The sequence below is a fragment of the Haliotis cracherodii genome, unplaced genomic scaffold, assembly GCF_022045235.1.
Source record: "Haliotis cracherodii isolate W230 unplaced genomic scaffold, xgHalCrac1.p SCAF_8, whole genome shotgun sequence".
Lineage (NCBI taxonomy): Eukaryota > Metazoa > Mollusca > Gastropoda > Lepetellida > Haliotidae > Haliotis > Haliotis cracherodii.
Window position 1 is genome coordinate 47,909,884 of NW_027266341.1, and position 22,968 is coordinate 47,932,851.

General features: G+C 43.9%; 1 protein-coding gene across 1 annotated transcript in view; it reads right to left on the bottom strand.

Annotated features, from left to right (window-relative positions):
* Positions 1 to 22,968, bottom strand: part of LOC139450592 (protein furry-like) — a 75,632-nt gene that overhangs the window by 29,158 nt on the left and 23,506 nt on the right. Inside the window, exons 19-37 of the mRNA XM_071232357.1 lie at positions 22,446 to 22,637; positions 21,750 to 21,839; positions 21,097 to 21,359; positions 20,509 to 20,679; positions 19,676 to 19,852; positions 19,311 to 19,460; positions 18,974 to 19,146; positions 17,371 to 17,479; positions 16,665 to 16,824; positions 14,897 to 14,908; positions 8,484 to 8,638; positions 7,826 to 8,109; positions 6,975 to 7,225; positions 6,201 to 6,335; positions 4,353 to 4,427; positions 3,699 to 3,898; positions 1,479 to 1,555; positions 1,054 to 1,219; positions 577 to 677 (exon numbers count right to left, since the gene is read on the bottom strand). Coding sequence (XP_071088458.1) covers positions 577 to 677; positions 1,054 to 1,219; positions 1,479 to 1,555; positions 3,699 to 3,898; positions 4,353 to 4,427; positions 6,201 to 6,335; positions 6,975 to 7,225; positions 7,826 to 8,109; positions 8,484 to 8,638; positions 14,897 to 14,908; positions 16,665 to 16,824; positions 17,371 to 17,479; positions 18,974 to 19,146; positions 19,311 to 19,460; positions 19,676 to 19,852; positions 20,509 to 20,679; positions 21,097 to 21,359; positions 21,750 to 21,839; positions 22,446 to 22,637 — 2,941 coding nt within the window. The remainder of the gene's footprint in view (positions 1 to 576; positions 678 to 1,053; positions 1,220 to 1,478; positions 1,556 to 3,698; positions 3,899 to 4,352; positions 4,428 to 6,200; positions 6,336 to 6,974; positions 7,226 to 7,825; positions 8,110 to 8,483; positions 8,639 to 14,896; positions 14,909 to 16,664; positions 16,825 to 17,370; positions 17,480 to 18,973; positions 19,147 to 19,310; positions 19,461 to 19,675; positions 19,853 to 20,508; positions 20,680 to 21,096; positions 21,360 to 21,749; positions 21,840 to 22,445; positions 22,638 to 22,968) is intronic.

Below are 22,968 nucleotides of genomic sequence, written 5' to 3' on the forward strand. Positions count from 1 at the left end.
GGACTGACCAAGGGAGATAATGTCATGATTGAGAACCGACCTCGGGAGATGATGTCATGATTGAGTACTGACCAAGGGAGATGATGTCGTGATTGAGAACTGACCTCGGGAGATGATGTCATGATTGAGTACTGACCTCGGAAGATGATGTCATGATTGAGTACTGACCTAGGAAGATGATGTCATGATTGAGAACCGACCTAGGGAGATGATGTCATGATTGAGTACTGACCTAGGAAGATGATGTCATGATTGAGAACCGACCTAGGAAGATGATGTCATGATTGAGTACTGACCAAGGGAGATGATGTCATGATTGAGTACTGACCTAGGAAGATGATGTCATGATTGAGAACCGACCTAGGAAGATGATGTCATGATTGAGTACTGACCAAGGGAGATGATGTCATGATTGAGTACAGACCAAGGGAGATGATTGAGTACTGACCTAGGAAGATGATGTCATGATTGAGAACCAACCTAGGGAGATGATGTCATGATTGAGTACTGACCTAGGAAGATGATGTCATGATTGAGAACCGACCTCGGGAGATGATGTCATGATTGAGTACTGACCTAGGAAGATGATGTGCAGCATGAGGGGGAGATGTGGAGACCAGTCAATCTCCAGCCCATCCAGGACCAGGTCTGACAGGAACATCACTGCCAGGTTGCTCCTGTTGTAGAAAGGGCAGTGTGCATCATTCAGCAAATTGTCAGTTATAAGCATCTGTCTCGCATTCATCTAATTTACATTATTAACACACATATATTTCTCTTCTAGCTTTCCTCTAGACATATGACAGGTGTGTAGTTGGTTACATTGAGTTCATCTTAACTGACTGACGTTTTATGAACGTATCTGAAATTAACGACTACAATGCTAAGATCAGCCTGTGCGACAGGACCCAAGTGTATAAAGCACACTCAAACCTTGACTATTGAATTCTATTAGAGTCAATTCTGGTTAACAAATTCTAATGACTGACTTGTATTTAGGTGGACCCAGCAAGAGTCATCCAGCATCCACACCGGCACTGTTGACTGCCTCACCTGTGAAAGCCTGGCGTCGGCTGGATGTCTTCAGGCAGGAACTCATTAAGTTGAGCAAAGTATCCTCCATATGCCGGCATGGGAAGTGGGTAGGGGTCAGGGGACCCACTCTGGGAACGCTCCCTGGACCTTGTGGGGGTGTGGCCCAGTCCATGTACTTCCTCCTCTGTGGGTCAAGCATACACAGTCAGGTTGAACAAAGAGTGTACAGAAAGGATAGATCATAAATTGTCAGCGCTATCAGATCTACCAGAAAGTATCCAGAGGCAGTACTTACCCTGGGGCAGTGTGTCTGATGTGGAGGCAGTACTTACCCTGGGGCAGTGAGTCTGATGTGGAGGCAGTATTTACCCTGGGGCAGTGTGTCTGATGTGGAGGCAGTACTTACCCTGGGGCAGTGTGTCTGATGTGGAGGCAGTACTTACCCTGGGGCAGTGTGTCTGATGTGGAGGCAGTACTCGCAGCACTCTTCAGTGAAGCAGATGAGTTGGTTCGTGGAGTGCTGCAAATACAAACACAGCCTGTCAAATACAAACACAGCCTGTCTAATACAAACACAGCCTGTCAAATACAAACACAGCCTGTCAAATACAAACACAGCCTGTCAAATACAAACACAGCCTGTCAAATACAAACACAGCTTGTCAAATACAAACACAGCCTGTCAAATACAAACACAGCCTATCAAAATTAATGGCACAGTAAATAACAGTTCATGAACATCATCTTTTCTACATGAAACTTAATGAATAAATAGTGCATAACATAAATCATTTGAAATGTTCCAGAAAATGAGATACATATCATGCTAATCTGTATGCAGAATTACACTTAAATGATGCTGTTAAATTACAAACAAAAAAGTGTATGATTATTCCTCTTTCTTGGTTTCAAAATTAAGAAACACTAAAGCAAATGCATCAGGAAAGTATCCAAACAATGTATTAGGAGTTTGTGGAGAAAATATTATTAAATGTGCATGTAAAGTTTCAAAGTTTATTTCAGAAGAAAGGCCATTGGCCCACGTACAATAAATTAAAAAAATCAATTTTGAGACAGATGTGCGTTTTGTCTAACAAATAGAGAGTTTATATAAACTTTGCACAATTAATCAACATCAATTGCTTATTGCATGACACTAGAGAGTACAATTTTCTTCAACATGGGTTATGACAATAAAATTTTGGGAAATATCTGTTTCTTAAATGCTTATAATATGGGCATACTAACATGAAATGGAACTCATCTTCAACAGCTTGCATGTCACAATAATTACAAAGTCTTTGAAAATATTCCACACCACAGCGTCTACCAATATTTTTCATCAAGGGTAGCTCACCAGACCGTAACAGAAAAATAACATGTCTATAACCTTGGCTAGATAAATTTGTTAAATAGAATTCCATGTTCAAAAGTAACTTTGTTATAGATTATCAATTTATGAGTGTCACAAACTTTACTATACCATTCTTGTTGATAACAATCTTTCAGTCTTTGTACAAAGATATCAATAAATATTTTACAATCACCAACTTCTTGCGAAAACTAAACAAATTCCCATCCATAATCAAATAACCTTTGTTTATCATACGTGACCCATGTAATGTGACCAGCAGCATCTAGAGACTTCAATAGTATATAACATTGCTTTGAGTATCTAGTATTAGGTAAATATAATAAATGTAACCAATATTTAATACACCTTTTATGGTATTCAACATACAATTTATATCTACAACAATCTCCTGATACTGCTGCACTTCTTATAATGTGCATGTACATGTTCTATGATACCATACTGTTTTATGCATTTGGGGTCAGATGACCTTGAAACAACAAAGAATTGAAAAGAAAATATTCCAGCTGGGTCAAGTTGGTCAACAAACAAGATACTGCACACACATGTCTATCAATTTATCATTATTACCCACTTAAAGATATATATACATGTCAGAGCCTTCTCAGAGCCATGTGTAGTCAGACGAACTCACGCTTCACTAGGTAGCTCCTCATTGGTGCTGTGTCTTGGTGTGGAGCACACCCTTCTCTAACTGACAGTCGGTAATACTCACGCTTCACTGGGCAGATCCTCATTGGTGCTGTGTCTCTTGGTGTGGAGCACACCCTTCTCTAACTGACAGTCGGTAATACTCACGCTTCACTGGGCAGATCCTCATTGGTGCTGTGTCTTGGTGTGGAGCACACCCTTCTCTAACTGACAGTCGGTAATACTCACGCTTCACTGGGCAGATCCTCATTGGTGCTGTGTCTTGGGGTGGAGCACATCCTTCTCTAACTGACAGCCGGTAATACTCACGCTTCACTGGGCAGATCCTCATTGGTGCTGTGTCTTGGTGTGGAGCACACCCTTCTCTAACTGACAGCCGGTAATACTCACGCTTCACTGGGCAGATCCTCATTGGTGCTGTGTCTCTTGGTGTGGAGCACACCCTTCTCTAACTGACAGCCGGTAATACTCACGCTTCACTGGGCAGATCCTCATTGGTGCTGTGTCTTGGGGTGGAGCACACCCTTCTCTAACTGACAGCCGGTAATACTCACGCTTCACTGGGCAGATCCTCATTGGTGCTGTGTCTCTTGGTGTGGAGCACACCCTTCTCTAACTGACAGCTGGTAATACTCACGCTTCACTGGGCAGATCCTCATTGGTGCTGTGTCTCTTGGTGTGGAGCACACCCTTTTCCAGCTGACAGTCCGTAGTCTGACACACAAGCTTCTCGTCATCAGTGGTGTTCGGAGCGCCACCTACTTTACGCTGAGCAGACAGGCGGTAGTATGGAGGAGTCTGGGTCCTCTCGATGTTCATGTTCAGAGTCTCCACAGTCTGGGACAAATCAACAACGTTACATGTTGGTAACATGCCAACAAATGAATAACATCTTCTGTATTTACAAAGCATGATATTTTGGTGTATATTCCTACTGTTTCATGTCACAGTCTGCAATATTAACTCCATAAAGCAGCATCCTGCAAACAACCAGTTTGGTCGAACTAATGGTCGACTGCAGGACGAACAATCCATGACGTCAGTGTAAACTGACACAGAGCCACTGTAGCCACCTAAAGACCTGAATCGTTCAACAAGCATGGGTACTTGGTTCTGCCCATGAATACCGACAGGTACTTGGTAACAACAGAGATACAAGCATCATGACTATATCTATACTTCCTGGACTAAACATGAGGAACAGTAGCAGCAAAAGATATCAAGTTCCAGCTAAATATTAATTCTGTTTATTTACCAACTGACACACTGACAGATAGGCAAGGAATCTAACCTGTAGCTCATTCATCAGCTCGTCCACCAACTTCTCGGGCTTTGCTCGGCCCAGGTAGCTCACCACCCTCTTGACCTGCAACACATAGGTAAACCAGTCAGCCAATCATTCAGCATTTACAACTATGACATCTCTAGACCAGACCACATTGCATCCTCTATATCTCCAGAGCTCGCTCATCCCTGTATCAATCCCCGTGGTTCTCGAAATCTTAAATTACATGCCCATAATTTTCATTAGCCAATTTGATTTGATATGCTTCTCAGTCACCTCAAAATTCTTTATTCTTTATGATGGAAAGTATTTCTTCATGTCCAACTCCTTACCCATTTCCTTTTTACTCATCTCGATGTTTGATTGGTCGATAACATGTTAATGAAAACCAAGGGTGATCCAGGGCTTAGTGCAGGTTTACCAAAATGTTAGTGCAGGATAGATGGAGGATAGGTCCCAGGATAGATAGAGGATAGGTCCCAGGATAGATGGAGGATAGGTCCAGGGTAGATAGAGGATAGGTCCCAGGATAGATGGAGGATAGGTCCAGGATAGATAGAGGATAGGTCCCAGGATAGATGGAGGATAGGTCCAGGGTAGATAGAGGATAGGTCCCAGGATAGATGGAGGATAGGTCCCAGGATAGATAGAGGATAGGTTCCAGGATAGATGGAGGATAGGTCCAGGGTAGATAGAGGATAGGTCCCAGGATAGATGGAGGATAGGTCCAGGATAGATAGAGGATAGGTCCCAGGATAGATGGAGGATAGGTCCAGGGTAGATAGAGGATAGGTCCCAGGATAGATGGAGGATAGGTCCCAGGATAGATAGAGGATAGGTCCCAGGATAGATAGAGGATAGGTCCCAGGATAGATGGAGGATAGGTCCCAGGATAGATGGAGGATAGGTCCCAGGATAGATGGAGGATAGGTCCCAGGATAGATGGAGGATAGGTCCCAGAATAGATGGAGGATAGGTCCCAGGATAGATGGAGGATAGGTCCCAGGATAGATAGAGGATAGGTTCCAGGATAGATGGAGGATAGGTCCCAGGATAGATAGAGGATAGGTCCCAGGATAGATGGAGGATAGGTCCCAGGATAGATAGAGGATAGGTCCAGGGGTTAGTGTTGGTTTACAGAAATGTGAGTCCAGGATAGATAGAGGATAGGTCCCAGGATAGATAGAGGATAGATCCCAGGATAGATAGAGGATAGGTCCCAGGAGAGATAGAGGATAGGTCCAGGGGTTAGTGTTGGTTTACAGAAATGGGAGTCCAGGATAGATAGAGAGGATCACCAGGTGTACGCAGCACATGGCCTGATTGTTCAGTCACATGTGTTGCAATGTAAGATGGTTCTCTGAGATGGATCTCTCTTGTAGTGTTTTGTTCATGGTAGTTTACAGTACAGTATTGTGAAATCGTCACACTGTAGTTCATGAAAGTTTCACATTTATCAAAGGCCATTCGGCATGTTCAGTAAAATAAACAGGACTAACCTGTTGTTGTGTTCATTATCACAGTGTGTACATCCACCCTTTTTTGACCAGGGCTCACTTGCACAAAGCGATATTAGAGCTACGACTATTGTAAGCCTATGTTAAAATATGGGAGTTACAATCATCTTAGCGCTAAGATCGATTTGTGCAAGTCGACCCTGGTCCATAAAGGCTGTTCATACCTGGGGTTATCCTTATGTGAACTATCTTTGCTTAGCAATATATCTCCATGGTTGTTGAGCACACATTTTATAACACACATTGTTGGGGCCTACTTTTATCACCTAACTTTGTATAAGGTGATTTATATTACTGTCATGCACACATCAACTCACTGTCACAAAACTTTACTTACAAATGAAAGCAGGTGTGTGGGTGCGACATTAGTGATGACGACGAGGTACCGGATGACCACCTTAAGGTTGTTCTGCCAGCACACCATGAGAGCCGCCCACAGGGCCTCGATCTCCACCGGATGCTCATCGCCAAACTACAACGGACAGAATACACTTCATAACCAACAGATGAAATATTCAGTGCTGTCACTGTTACAAAATGTCAGCTCGAAGCAAATCTCACGAGTGAAACTGTCTGTATGAGAGGAGCATAATCCAGTAGATATACTGACCAGCCTTTAGGGATTTAAGTTACCTGTTACAAACATTTTACATTTAGTGAAACCCGCAAGAACGGCTATGGTGACAAACCAAGGATCATAATCAGACTCAAAGGGGAATCAAACCCATAACAGCAGATCCTGCAATAATTGAGGGACACAACACTGTACAGCCACTTTAAGCACCTTAAAGCCATAGGGTCGCATGTGCCCCACATTGGACAGTGAAGAAAGGAAAGTTTGCTTGTTTGTTTGTTGTTTAATATAACACTCTTCAAAATATAACAGCCATATGATGGAGGCTTTTAAATAACCAAGTGTGGACCAGACAATCCAGTGATTGAGATTGTGAGTATCAATTGTCATATTTGGGGTAGAGTGACACACAATTAACCAAGTTACCAAGCATGAACCATCCGATCCATTTGGTCATCTCTTACGACAAGCACAGGTTGCTGGGGATCTTTAGTAACTGGGAATCCCCATGGGGTTTGGGTCAGATAGAGTTATCACCTTGACTGTGATGAAGAAGAGGTTGTTTAGGACCATCTCTGTGGCCTGAGTGGACCCCCATCCCTCTCCCTTCAGGGGGCAGAAGATGGACTCCGTTTGGCTGTCCTGGAGTCGGTTCAGGAAGTTGGAGATGGGGTTGGCAGGGGGCACTGCTGGATCAACCAGTTCCATGTTGTGTAACCATGGCAACAGATACTTCAGCAACGTTTGTCGCACTGAGGGCTTTGCTGTTTGAAACCTGTGTGTGATTTCTGAAGAAAAGAACAGAAAATTTTATGGTAGACAAAATATTTAGTATGTCAACAGGAAATTGTCTCCCATCATAACAATTTTGGTTCTGCTGTATTCTGGCTAGCTGTTCAGACACTCACCTGAGAACATGGGCCCGGTGAGGCCTGTGTGTATTCTGGCTAGCTGTTAAGACACTCACCTGAGAACATGGGCATGGTGAGATCCGGGTGCATTCTGGCTAGCTGTTAAGACACTCACCTGCAAACATGGGCATGGTGAGATCCGGGTGTATTCTGGCTAGCTGTTCAGACACTCACCTGAGAACATGGGCCCGGTGAGGCCTGTGTGTATTCTGGTTAGCTGTTAAGACACTCACCTGAGAACATGGGCATGGTGAGATCCGGGTGCATTCTGGCTAGCTGTTAAGACACTCACCTGCAAACATGGGCATGGTGAGATCCGGGTGTATTCTGGCTAGCTGTTCAGACACTCACCTGAGAACATGGGCCCGGTGAGGCCTGTGTGTATTCTGGTTAGCTGTTTTACAGTTTAGACACTCACCTGAGAACATGGGCATGGTGAGATCCGGGTGTATTCTGGCTAGCTGTTCAGACACTCACCTGAGAACATGGGCATGGTGAGATCCGGGTGTATTCTGGCTAGCTGTTCAGACAGGTACATCTGAGAATGGCAGTAGGATACAGCCAGAAGGATGTCATTGAGAGGCAGCTGAGGTTGGTGGATCTCCTCTGAGCTGTCTGTGAACACCGGCTCCTCCTGGAAGAAGCGGGTGTCCAGAAGGTGGAGCAGCTGTAGAGCTGTGTCGTGAGTCTGGATGCGTGGGTTGCCCACATTTAACACAGCCAGGTTAAGCATCGCTACATGGTCACAGGGGTACTCTCGTCTGTAAGACAAGAAAACACAATAGGACAAGTATCACTTGTTGTAACTTGGTTGTGGTTTTTCTTGTATCACAAATAGTACAGCAGGCTTAAGAATAGATTCTCAAAAAGTAAGTCATAATTGTTTCTCCTGCAAACAACACTGTCAGGATGGTATGGAATCATTACGCAATATTCATCATCAATTAGTAATCCTGAAATATGGTTAATATCTTGTTCAAAGAGCGATATGTTGTCTGCTCTAACATAGCTTTATAAGCAATTACCCATGTCTATAAGACTGAATACATTACACAAATCACAAATGAAAACCTTTAGCATCTAGAACGGTTGAGAGCTGATTTGAGGATCTTAAGTCACAGTGTCAAAGTCCCACCTGGTTTGGAAGACAGCGGCAAGGGCATTGAAGCAACCATCGGCCACTTCATTGGAGCCCGTGTAGCACCTGTCGATGACCCAGTCCAGCAGGCCCTGGACATCAGGGTTAAAGTCCAGCAGGAGGTACACCGTCTCCTTCGCTAGGTAGTAGATCTGAAATACAGTCCGAGATGCTGGAGCACGGATCTCCATTCCCTGCAACAGCTGCAGCAGCTGCTGATACAGTCTGAGATGCTGGAGCACAGCTCTCCATCCCCCTGAAGCACCTGCTGCAGCTGCTGATACAGTCTGAGATGCTGGAGCACAGATCTCCATTCCCCTACAACAGCTGCAGCAGCTGCTGATACAGTCTGAGATGCTGGAGCACTGATCTCCATCCCCCTGAAGCACCTGCTGCAGCTGCTGATACAATCCCCTCATTACTGATTCCTGGTGCCAGACTAGGACACATGACAACTATTTTTACCACATGCCAACTTAAAACAACCATAGGCTCAGTTGAAAACTTGTCATAATATCTATTCTGCTATCATATCATCAGCTATTGTATATTCTGTTTTAAGAAAATACTAGAACCTCTTCCTACACGAATGGCTATCGACTTTAAATGTTTTCCATCATCATCATCTCAGCTGTCAAAATCAGGAATATTTAACCAATGTAACTAAGCAGTTGTATTAACCTAACTACAAACGCCAAGCACACTGAAAATCAATGTTCTGGAACAAGCTCACTAAAGCTGACTGAAACAATTCTGGGAAGAAATAGTCTACAGTTTATTACTCAAGTTGAGGCAATAATTGTCAGCAAAAAAAATATGCCAAGCTACTAAAACAAATGGTGCACAAACATATATGTAGCTCACCTAACTCAACACAGAGTGGCTAGGTGTATGATGGAAATGTTGTAGCAATGAGTGAGTGAGTTAAAATTTATAGTCACATCAGCACTATTTCAGCCATATCGTGACGGTTGTAGCACGGAATGATGAGTGATCCGATCAATTGAATAACAAACACCCTAACTGTATCCTACATGACTCCTACATTCAGCTGATTCACATCATTGTCAAAACGTGGACAGGGGAAACTGGAGATGTCGGCTTGTCTGTGTTAAGAGTATCTAACCTTATCTGAGACAGGTATTACCAACATTAATATGATCTTACTGTTGAAATGTAAAACAGTGGTCAGTGTGCATTATATTGCTCTAGGAACACAAATTAACTACCACAACCACATTTTAGGATTTTAGGAAATCATTGACAATGTTAAAAGTTTCGATTAAAATTGTTACATTATCGAGTGTTATATCTATTTTATATACTTATCCAATATTTTACAAAGTTAAATACAATGGATTATATTTTATACTTATCATGCATTACATACTGCATATTGCTCTTACTAACGAAGTCCTAACTGGAAATGAATGACGATCTAGTAGTGTCTTCAGCACTCTTTTGCCCAACATGACCTCCATCACCTCCGTGGGAGAATGTAACTATAGATTATATAGGTTTCGGGATAAATTTGTATGTGATTGTTCATAATTATGAGGCATTTATGCACTAATACCTAAGTGTGCTGTACTGCACACAAATCCGTGTATGGTTCCTGCATATTGGTGTCATTCAAAAACGGAATTCCACTGTGACACTCTTCACACTGGGAAACCCTTATCATAAACTTTAGGGATAATATTTCCAATTCAACAAAACTCATATCAAAACACAGACACTGGAAAACTAAAACATATATAAAAAGCCAATCCATCTCTTACTGCTGAGTTTGAGTGGGTGATTATTGCCACATCAACAATCTTGCAGCTATTTGCGAGCAAGCTGAGTCAGTTTAGTAACTTCACAAAACGGATGTTGATGATTACAGACAAGCACCATCATCAAGTTCAGCCTGATCCTTCGGACCAAGAGAACAAAACATGTTAATTTTGACCTGCTTGTAGCATTATTTACAAAATAGAATGTTCAGTCAGCACACAAACTCAGCAAAATATAGCATGCAAATTGAACAGTATCTAACTGAACAACTGCTGAACCACACTCAATGAACAATAAAAAACAACCATCACACTCTGTGTCACAATACCTAACATTTTGATGGGGTGGGACAAACAGCACGTCAAAATACTTGATACTCAGTTAATATATTCTACTCACTATCAAACAATATTAAAAAAAAAACATAATATGTATATGACATACCTTTATATTCTTAAAAAAAAAGTCAGATCAACATGCACCTTGAAAAGTCACAAAGGAGAGACATGTTTAACCCATAACATATTTGATACAAAAGCCTCATAGAGCCAGTATGACATCAGGCTATGAGTGATTACTACAATGTACATATATGTTATTCCACTTCTAGGTTGATGAGACTGGGAAGATGATTGGCTGTAAATGCATGGCCGGGGAATTATAGACTATCATCGAGAGGTATACATTTTCACAGCATCATTCTAGCTTAGAGGAGCAGAATTTGGAGATGATATTTCAATGATAACATGCTGAATGGGTTCAGATTACAAGAGTGTTTTAATGGATTTTGTGATTGTGGTTTGGCGCATATGGAAGCGTTTGTACCTGGAGGAAGTTCAACATTACATAAGCTATTTCACATTCAAGTTTAATAGTGACAATGAAAATAACATTCAAGACGTTGGTCGCTATATAAAAAGATATGGTATGAATCCTTCGTGATTGTTTATAAAATAAAACAAATGCAAATGAAATCATGACAAGCATAATACTGCAGAACAAAGGCTGGTAGACACTGTTAAACACACCCTTGGCAAATTAACAGTGATCTTCAAAATATAATTATAGAGAGATCAGACCTACAAAAATGATAAATGTCTACAGACTTTTATTTCAGCAAACCATCAAATTATTTTTATCACTATTTATCTATTAAAAGGAAAATGTGAATCAGTTTAAATGAAATCTTCAAAAGTGTCTTTAACAGTGCTTCTCAGACTAACAAAAGAAGGGAAATACTGGCCACAGACTGACAACACTGAAATTAAAGTGGTTACTCGGATATCTAGCCTCATCTCTCTCAATCACTTCTATACCCATAGTTACATGATTATTATCTTCCCAACAGAAGTCGTAGAAGTTGCCTGTTTGTCTACATCAAGATTCAGATAGAACTACACACCATCTCCTTGACATCATACATCATCTCATTAGAACTACAAGTCTGGCTACCTATAGTTAACTGCTATTTCAAAGTACGGTCGACTACATGGTCTCAGTCCACATTAAGGTCATCCACATACATAACATTCTTATCAACACAGGCAGTCATCTTTACAGGATGCTATGATGACGAATCAGAGGAAACAGCAGGGTTACAAGAGCCCCAGCAGTGAGGCTTCCATGACTCCTACCATTTTCATAATGCCAATTCTTTTTTGTATTATCACAAATTAAGGATACGGTTAAAGTAATGGCACAACATTAACCATAGCCACATTACCAATTTTTCCACATCAAGTAAATTTTGTCTCCGAAGGTGTCCTAGTGCTTAAAAATGGTGTCTTTATCTCTGTAGTGCCTAACCCTATCCTTCACTGATCACCTCAACCCCTACCTTGTTCTGTAGGAGACACACCCACCCTTACCCTACACTGACAGTAGGAGTCACACCCACCCTTACCCTACACTGACAGTAAGAGACACACCCACCCTTACCCTACACTGACAGTAAGAGACACACCCACCCTTACCCTACACTGACAGTAAGAGACACACCCACCCTTACCCTACACTGACAGTAAGAGACACACCCACCCTTACCATACACTGACAGTAAGAGACACACCCACCCTTACCCTACACTGACAGTAAGAGACACATCCACCCTTATCCTACACTGACAGTAAGAGACACATCCACCCTTATCCTACACTGACAGTAAGAGACACACCCACCCTTACCCTACACTGACAGTAGGAGTCACACCCACCCTTACCCTACACTGACAGTAGGAGTCACCCACCCTTACCCTACACTGACAGTAAGAGACACACCCACCCTTACCCTACACTGACAGTAAGAGACACACCCACCCTTACCCTACACTGACAGTTAGAGAGACACCCACCCTTACCCTACACTGACAGTTAGAGACACACCCATCCTTACCCTACACTGACAGAGACACACCCACCCTTACCCTACACTGACAGTTAGAGACACACTCACCCTTACCCTACACTGACAGTTAGAGACACACCCACCCTTACCCTACACTGACAGTAAGAGACACACCCACCCTTACCCTACACTGACAGTAAGAGACACACCCACCCTTACCCTACACTGACAGTAAGAGACACACCCACCCTTACCCTACACTGACAGTTAGAGAGACACCCACCCTTACCCTACACTGACAGTTAGAGACACACCCATCCTTACCCTACACTGACAGAGACACACCCACCCTTACCCTACACTGACAGTTAGAGACACACTCACCCTTACCCTACACTGACAGTTAGAGACACACCCACCCTTACCCTACACTGACAGTAAGAGACACACCCACCCTTACCCTACACTGACAGTAAGAGACACACCCACCCTTACCCTACACTGACAGTAAGATACACACCCACCCTTACCCTACACTGACAGTGAGAGACACACCCACCCCTACCCTACACTGACAGTAAGAGTCACACCCACCCCTACCCTACACTGACAGAGACACACTCACCCCTACCCTACACTGACAGTAAGAGACACACCCACCCCTACCCTGCACTGACAGTAAGAGTCACACCCACCCTTACCCTACACTGACAGTAGGAGTCACCCACCCTTACCCTACACTGACAGTAAGAGTCACACCCACCCCTACCCTACACTGACAGTAGGAGTCACACCCACCCCAACCCTACACCAAGTGTAAGAGTCACACCCACCCCTACCCTACACTGACAGTAGGAGTCACCCACCCTTACCCTACACTGACAGTAAGAGTCACACCCACCCCTACCCTACACTGACAGTAGGAGTCACACCCACCCCAACCCTACACCAAGTGTAAGAGTCACACCCACCCCTACCCTACACCAAGTGTAAGAGACACACCCACCCTTACCCTACACTGACAGTAGGAGTCACACCCACCCTTACCCTACACCAAGTGTAAGAGTCACACCCACCCCTACCCTACACTGACAGTTAGAGACACACCCATCCTTACCCTACACTGACAGTTAGAGACACACCCACCCTTACCCTACACTGACAGTAAGAGACAGACCCAACCCTAACCCACACTGACCATGCTGGCTGGAAGACACACACACCCCAACCCTACACTTACCACATCAACTGACTGTAAGAGACACACACAGCCCTGCCTTACATTGACCATGCTGACTGTGAGAGACTCCCACCCTACCATACACTGACCATGCTGACCGTGAGACACACCCACCCCTACCCTACACTGACCATGCTGACCGTGAGAGACACACCCACCCTTACCCTACACTGACCATGATGACTGTAAGAGTCTCACACACCCCTACACTGACCACGCCGATCGTAGAGTCTCACACATCCCTACACTGACCACGCCGACTGTAAGAGTCTCACACACCCCTACACTGACCACGCCGACTGTAGGAGTCTCTCACACCCCTACACTGACCACGCCGACTGTAAGAGTCTCACACACCCCTACACTGACCATGCTGACTGTAAGAGTCTCACACACCCCTACACTGACCACGCCGACTGTAAGAGTCTCACACACCCCTACACTGACCACGCCGACTGTAAGAGTCTCACACACCCCTACACTGACCACGCCGATCGTAAGAGTCTCACACACCCCTACACTGACCACGCCGACTGTAAGAGTCTCACACACCCTACACTGACCATGCTGACTGTAAGAGTCTCACACACCCCTAAACTGACCACGCTGACTGTAAGAGTCTCACACACCCCTACACTGACCACGCCGATCGTAAGAGTCTCACACACCCCTACACTGACCACGCCGACTGTAAGAGTCTCACACACCCTACACTGACCATGCTGACTGTAAGAGTCTCACACACCCTTATACTGACCACGCCGACTCTTAGAGTCTCACACACCCCTACACTGACCACGCCGACTGTAAGAGTCTCACACACCCCTACACTGACCCCGCCGACTGTAAGAGTCTCACACACCCCTACACTGACCATGCTGACTGTAAGAGTCTCACACACCCTTATACTGACCACGCCGACTCTTAGAGTCTCATTCTTGGCAAGAGAACGCAGTGAGGCTAGATACCAGAGTGAGGGATCCAAGATGGCTGCCAATGAGATTGCACTACATGCAGTAGCGACTGAGAGACGGTGGTGACCACTTACCTTCGGCTTCATCTGACATCAGAGAGAGACAAGAGATGGTCATGAGAGACACAATATCAACTAGAGCTCAGACAGAACCATATGGCTGGCACATGTGTACCAGCGGCATAGAGAGGGACACATGTCATCCCAGACGAAATGAGTGTCACCCAACCTTTGAAGAAGGATTATCCCCCTATCACAGACCCTGCGCCGACTGTGACCTTAGTATCAGTACTGTCAGGCCAAAGGTCCGACAGTGACATCAATAAGGTACTAGATCCCACTTAGACAAACCACTAACAACCCGACCCGACCCCATACCATTCCTGAACAGTGGCCCTAGCATTATGGCTGTCAAGTAGCTGGTCTTGAAAACTCTTGTATGTAACATACTGTCAGAAAACATTATTTTACAATTTGTTTTCTTTCTATTTTGAATGCCTTCATATATATGTTTGTATTGTTTCATATGATGGCACAAAGTACCACACTGCATGAAACCCTTCTGTGATGAGTTATCACCTTGCTGGGCATGCTAGGGAAGAGGTTTAACAGCAGGCACTAGCGAGGTGGACTTAATTGGCAATATTCCAGCTATATGGGCTCCACACTAATGGGCTTCACACATTGTAATCATGTGGGGAGTAAAACCCGTGCCTACGGCATGATGAGTGAATGTCTTAACCACAGGACTACCTCATCAACACTTACAACGTTTGAACAAGCCAAACAACAGACATCCCTTACCAGATGAGTGAGCAAGTTGAGATTATTGCCACTTTGAACAGTATTTCAGTTTTATCACGGCATGTTAGCCTAATGTTGGCGGAAAGTCTGAAGTGACATATCAACAAAACCAAGCCCCAAACATCAACACTGAATCTACATGTGTCCTTCAGATTAAGCTCCATTTCCCTTTACATTATTTGATTGACAGACAAGTGGAAACAATACACCTGCAGCTTCGCACACAGAGTTCATTCCATCCATATGGTTCTGACGGTTCATTCTATGTCATTCTACACAGATTCATTTCTTTCATGCTAAAAGTTAAGAAAGAACTTTGCACTACAAGAAATCAGATTTGTTTTCTTTCAGATATTGTCATTTAGAGTTCCAGACTGCTCAAGGTCCTCAATGCATGAAAATGTCAAAAGTTAAGAAAGTGACTATTTTGAAATTTGTTTGCACAGGACTACAGGAGTTCACCTCCTTCATGCACACAGAGAACAAAGTGTAGACACATTCTACAAGTCTCATCTACATCTAACAGATATGTGGACGGACGGGCGACCATCTTTGTCCACAGTGCACTAGAGACAGCAGGAATGTAGAGTCAGACTCAGTCCTGGGTCAGAGTAACTGGTGCATTTCAAATATTCAATAACAAATGCTCTAAGATTTACAGTAAAGCACAAGTAGGATGGATATAAAACAGGGAGGACAAAGAATATTTCTGTTTTTCATGAAGTTCACCTCGGACCCCAGACTTCTTGCTATAACATCAAGTCTCGGGTCCAAGGTGAAGTTCCTGGAACACAGAACATCCTTGTAGGCTTTTAACTCTCTGTCATCCCTAATAGTTATTACATGAATACTTAAGCATATTCTTATCAGGTCTATCAGCTATTTATGTATGATAATGTTAAAGGATTAATGTGAAACAGTGAAATGTATTTGATAAAGCTGAAGCTGAATTCAATGATAGATGTTGAAACTGTATGGAGAGTTTCACCAATGTACAACTTCATATACTTAACGATAAAGAGGGGCAACTCAGACCAACCTTCTCATCATGCGAGCTGAGCAGAGTGTCCAGCCAGGAGTAGATGTAGCCATCATCTCCAAGGCCGGTCAGGTCAAACACAGGACCACAGCACAACACGGCCGACATGGCGCGGACAGCCGACAGCTCCTGCTCATTCCAAGCTTCCTCCTTTGACAATCTGGCACAGAACAGTTGAGTATCATTACACAGGGAGTGGAGCCATTAGAGACTCCATCAAACACTAAAGATAGTCTTAAGATGAGTGAGTGATTTGGGTATTTGTTTTCTTTGTTGTTTAACGCTACATATCTAGGGAATATAACAGCTGAGTGTAAATAATCAAGTCTGGACCAGACAAACCAGTGATCAACATTGTGAGCATCAAATTTCGCAATTGGGGTATGATGACATGCATCAACCATGTCAGCGAGCCTGACCACTCAATCCTGTTAGTGCCTCACAAGGGTTGCTGAAGACCTATTCTAACCTGGATCTTCATGGTAAGAGTAATGTCTCTTAGAGCTGTATTTCAGTTATATCAGTAAATGTCAGCATCATGTGGGAGAAAGCCCCAAGTGATGCAGATTTTACCTGGTTACCACATTAGTTTAACCAATGAACATGGTATGGTGCTTACAGGCCAAGGATAAAATATAGTTAGCCTTGGATTCAAACCATCATTCAGCTTATCCTGGCATGGATACCGGTCACATCTCAATCTTACCTTCTATCCAGTGCTCCGAACGTGTGACTGAAGTGACCACTCCAGCTGGCAAACAGGTGGAACAACCCGTACCTCAGGTCCCGGGACAACAGAGTCTTCCTCAGTTCCACTACAACGTGACACACATACATCATTACTGAAGGATAATAATGATATATGACATTAATCATAAATCTTTACACTACAGACACAGTAACAACCTGATCCATTTGGTCGCCTCTTACGACCAGCATAGATTTCTGGGGACCTATTCTAACCCAGATTCCCTGCGGTATGGCCATTATAGGTTGCTTGGGACCTATTCAAACCCACATTCCCCACAGTACAACCAGCATAGGTTGCTGAGGAAACATTCTAACCCAGACTCCACATGGTATGACCAGCATAGGTTGCTGGGGACACATTCTAACCCAGAGTCCCTGTGGTAGAACAAGCATACAGGTAGCTGGGGACCTATTTGAATCCCGACTCCCACTGCTACAATCAGCATATAGGTTGCTGGGGATGTATTTAATATAGGAATCCCCATGGTACATACAGCATGTAGGTTGCTGGGAATGTATTTAAAATAGGAATCCCCATGGTACGACCAGCATATAGGTTGCTGGGGATGTATTTTAACCAGGAATCCCCATGGTACGACTAGTATATAGGTTGTCATGGACCTATTTTAACCAGGACTCCCCATGGTAAGATGGGAGTCGGTTGCTTAAGACCTATTTTGACCAGGAATCCCCAATGAACAAGTATACATGTTGTCACGGACCTACTTTAACCAGGAATCCACATGGAACAACAAGCATACAGGTTGTCATGGACCTATTTTAACCAGGAATCCCCATGGAACTACAAGCATACAGGTTGTCATGGACCTATTTTAACCAGGAATCCCCATGGAACAACAAGTATACATGTTGTCACGGACCTATTTTAACCAGGAATCACCATGGCATGACCAGCGTATAGGTTGTTATGGACCTATTCTAACCCGGAATCCCCATGGTAAGATGGGAGTCGGTTGCTAAGGACCTATTTTAACCAGGAATCCCCATTGAACAAATAGCATACAGGTTGTCATGGACCTTTTTTTAACCAGGAATCCCAATAACTACAAGCATACAGGTTGTCATGGACCTATTTTAACCAGGAATCCCCATGGAACTACAAGCATACAGCTTGTCTTGGACCTATTTTAACCAGGAATCACCATGGAACAACAAGCATACAGCTTGTCATGGACCTATTCTAACCAGGAATCCCCATGGAACAACAAGCATACAGCTTGTCATGGACCTATTTTAACCAGGAATCCCCATGGAACAACAAGCATACAGCTTGTCTTGGACCTATTTCAACCAGGAATCACCATGGAACAACAAGCATACAGCTTGTCTTGGACCTATTTTAACCAGGAATCCCCATGGAACAACAAGCATACAGCTTGTCTTGGACCTATTTCAACCAGGAATCCCCATGGAACAACAAGCATACAGCTTGTCTTGGACCTATTTCAACCAGGAATCACCATGGAACAACAAGCATACAGCTTGTCATGGACCTAGCTATTTTAACCCGGAATCCCCTGGGGTCTGTGCCATCTTACATGGAGTGTTACAAATGAGATTCTGTATGAAGCCACTGAAGTGCAGCCTGATCTCCTGCAGTATGGGCAGGTCTCGGTCATTCTCTCCCTCCAGGTACTGGCGTGCTCCGTCGATGTAGTCCACGAACATCCCACTCAGACACCCACGGTCCTTGTCGATGATGCCGGACTCACTGTGTAAAGAAACATTTGTATGAACTCTATATACACTGTGAACACATTCAGCAGGAGTACTGTATTCAGGTCAAAATTAGATGGATTTCGCATGTGTTACAGAAGCTGTTGAGAAACACTAATGACGTTTTAATATTTCTTAAATAAATAAGCTCTGGCGTACCTCTGTGCAAATGTTTTGTTTTCTGCCATCAGCTCAAATATATGTGCCAGCTGTACACGCAGAACATCTCTCTTGCGGCGACGGCGCAGGTTGTCCTGCTTCTTGTCTATCGCCTCCTTCAGGAAGGGCAGTAACTCTTCTGCCAGTTCCCTGTAAGATTATGGCCATGTTAATGCTTTAAATAATATTTCGGGGATTGACATTGTCATCATTTTCCTACCTGTTGCTGGTCAAACTAAAAGGAAGCAACTCTAATCTGAAGTTGATTACATTTATATCTCCATACACATAATAACAAAGTGAATTCAATTCTTAGATAAACAAAAAGTCAATTCTTTATTCTTCCACCAAGGATTTGCACTCACTTGAAGACAACAGGGTTGCAGTATCCCAGCCCATTGACCACGGTGTCCCTCATGTCGGAGTTCTCACACTTCATCAGCGGCACCAGGAGACGGAACAGGTTGGTGGCGGTGCTGTTGCCACTGTTCTGGCGGGACTCCCCCTTGTCGGACCCTGTCGCACTCTCTGGGGAGGAGCTTCTGCAACATTGATTGTTTTGATTGATTGTTTTTAGTTTAACACCACTCAGCAATCGTTCACCTATATCTTAGCAGTCTGTAAATAATCCAGACAGTACAATACAGTGATTAACATAATGAGCATTGATCCACACACATGAGAAACGCTGATATACAATCAACCACGTTAAAGAGCCTGACCACCCAATCCGCTTAGTCGCCTCTTACAACAAACGCAGGTTGCTATTCTACCCCGGAATCCACTGCTGAACAAGCAGCATGCATACAATACAACAGTAACACTCTCACTCACAACTTCATGTACATGTCAAGTTGCTGTTAGATTCAGAGGCTGAAAAACTGTTCATTAACTGAATACAAATCTCTCTGAATATATTTCATAATAAACCTTTCAAATGTTTCTACTAAAAATGTCAACACCACATTCAAATCTCTGGCATTGAGAGATTCCTTCCAGTGGCTCAGGAGGAAACTTGGCTTCCTTTGGTTGTATTCATTTCATATCAAGATAGGAAATTTCCCTAAATCACCACCAGATGTCTTATCCTAGATGTGTGGATGAAAATGATGGGGTATGACTGTCCCCTCAACACCACCGACACGAGCTCTGGTGATGAACATTTGTAGGGTATGACTGTCCCCTCAACAGCACCTACCCTAGCTCTGGTGAAGAACATCGGTGGGGAATGACTGTTCCCTGCTGGGCTATGCTACAGGCCAGGACGACATAGTTCTGCCACAGCTGCATGTGTACGTCTCGCTCGGTGGTCACCTTCTTACTGCCTGACCGCAGGATGGATGATGCTCGATTTTCATTAGTCTGAGTACTGGAAACAGCAACAAGGACACAGTTGGTAATGAATTAATGGAATATAACCCTACTGAAACTGCAATGTGGATCAATCTCATTAATATCAGATCTTCCACTCAGTGTCACATGATGGGACTTCCAATGGACGGTTTATCAGATGTTCCAGCAGAGACATAAAGCCTCGAAGTAAAAGATCTGATTTTAATGAGATTGCATTTGGATAGGCAGACAATAAGACTCTTAAATGTATTCCTAGACCCTTTACGTGTCCCAAACACAATGACAGTTGACAGTTAGGACTGTGGTAATAAAACATACTAACTTTGAATGTCCACTCTGCTGAACAAGTTACTAAAAAGCATAGAGACAAACCATAAAATCAAAGGAGTCTTTGAGACATGATAAACCTAAAACAGGATATATCTGGACTTACTTTGGATCCACGAGCGGGAAGAGAGAGTTGAGTTTGTTGTAAACGAAGGGCCAGGCATGAGCCAGGGCGTGGGGACAGTTGGTCAGAGCGTAGTCCTTGGAGGTGATGCCGGCAATGAAGCGGATCCAGACGTCTATACGGTGGAAGCTGTAGTTGATCTGGTTGCCGTCCTGGGTCGAACCTCCGTTGGCAGGAACCCAGCAGGAGGCGGCTCGCTCAACCACCCAGGCCAGGTCCAGGTTAGACAGGGATAGCACCACCGGCTGCACAATACAGGGACAGAGGTATTATATAGTACAGGTCTATAGTGGACAGTCACAGCACATGGGCTGCACAATACAGGGACAGAGGTATTATATAGTACAGCTCTATGGTGGACAGAGACAGGACATTGCCTGCACAGCACATAGTACAGATGTAGGGAGATTTGGCTAATCCAATTCCTGACAAGGCTTAACACTAAACAGAGACAGTATCACAAGATGGACATCAGTGTCATGTTACTGAGCTCTTTGTCCCAAAGGCAACATGAAGTAGAGTCTGCAACATGGGAGGCATGTATATCAGGGCAGAAGTTGAGGTACATCATGTATATCATGTATCTCCTGTATTATTTGCCAGTCCAGACATCAGGTCGTGGGTTGTGTTCTCACCTTCTCCTGGGCTGGCAGGAAGACTTGCAGCTTCTCCAGGATGGCAGGGCAGGCTTTGTCTATAACGTCTATCAGACACGGTGTGCACATCTACAATAGAACCTCATGCAGCTGCCATATCAAACAAACCACAAACTGAAGAATACAACCAAATGTTTTGGAAGTGGTTCAACTACAAGTATAAATATGACAAAGACTATAACCTTGGTTTTATTCATTCAACTCCCAGTAAAATGAAGTCTTGAAAATAAAGTTCAAAAATAAAAATAATTAGTAACATGTTAACAGGAAGACAAGAGTGTGTTCCCTTGTGTTTACTATCTCTACTATTCTCTAAGCAGGAACACTGGGTTTTTTTTCAGGTTTTCACGGGGTTTCACACAAGTGCTGGTCTACTGGTACAGGACAAGTCAAAAGTTGCAAGGAGAACATGTAGCAATGTCACATGACAACCAGTCCTAACTGACCAATGAACAAGGCTGATTCAGCTCATGGCTTGGGCACTTGAGAACAGCCTGGAAACAACCTGTTTTCATAATTAAGGGAGTACTTGGGTCCATGAGGTTTTCTCCTATAGTATTTGAATTTCACAAAACTGAAGATGTTTCATCTATCATGTCTCCAGAGAAACATGTATTCAGTATGTGCCTGCTGTACTACAAGACAAGAGCAAGTCTACACAGCCAGTCCACCAACCTGAGAAACACGGTAGGAGTTGAAGATGTTGCGGACTTCCTTGAGTAGATGGACGGAGAGTTTGCGTGTTACGACTCTGCAGCTGCACATCATGACGAGGGCGAGCCCCTCCACCTCATGCAGCACCCCCAGACTCATCACCTGACTGGCCAGGTTGTTGGAGGTCTGCTGGTCCCCCGGGGGCTTGTCCTGCTGCAACACACAAGGTACAAAGGTTCAAAGTAAGGCTTGATGTCAATGTCAACAGTATTAAGTTCCAACGTGGCATGTCATCTTCGATTCATGTGGAAAGAAAGACTTAAGTGATGCAGAATGGGTACAGTGCTGAAGGACACTTTTGATATTGTGGTGCTGAGTGGGATATCCATTCAAACTGCAGCACGTTATCCCAGGGCTAGCATTATAAAACCACCATGAGTCAAGACTAGTACAAGCAAGCTACACACTCACCCACACCCACCCACCCACCCACACCCACACCCACACCCACACACCCACACCCACACACCCACACACACCCACA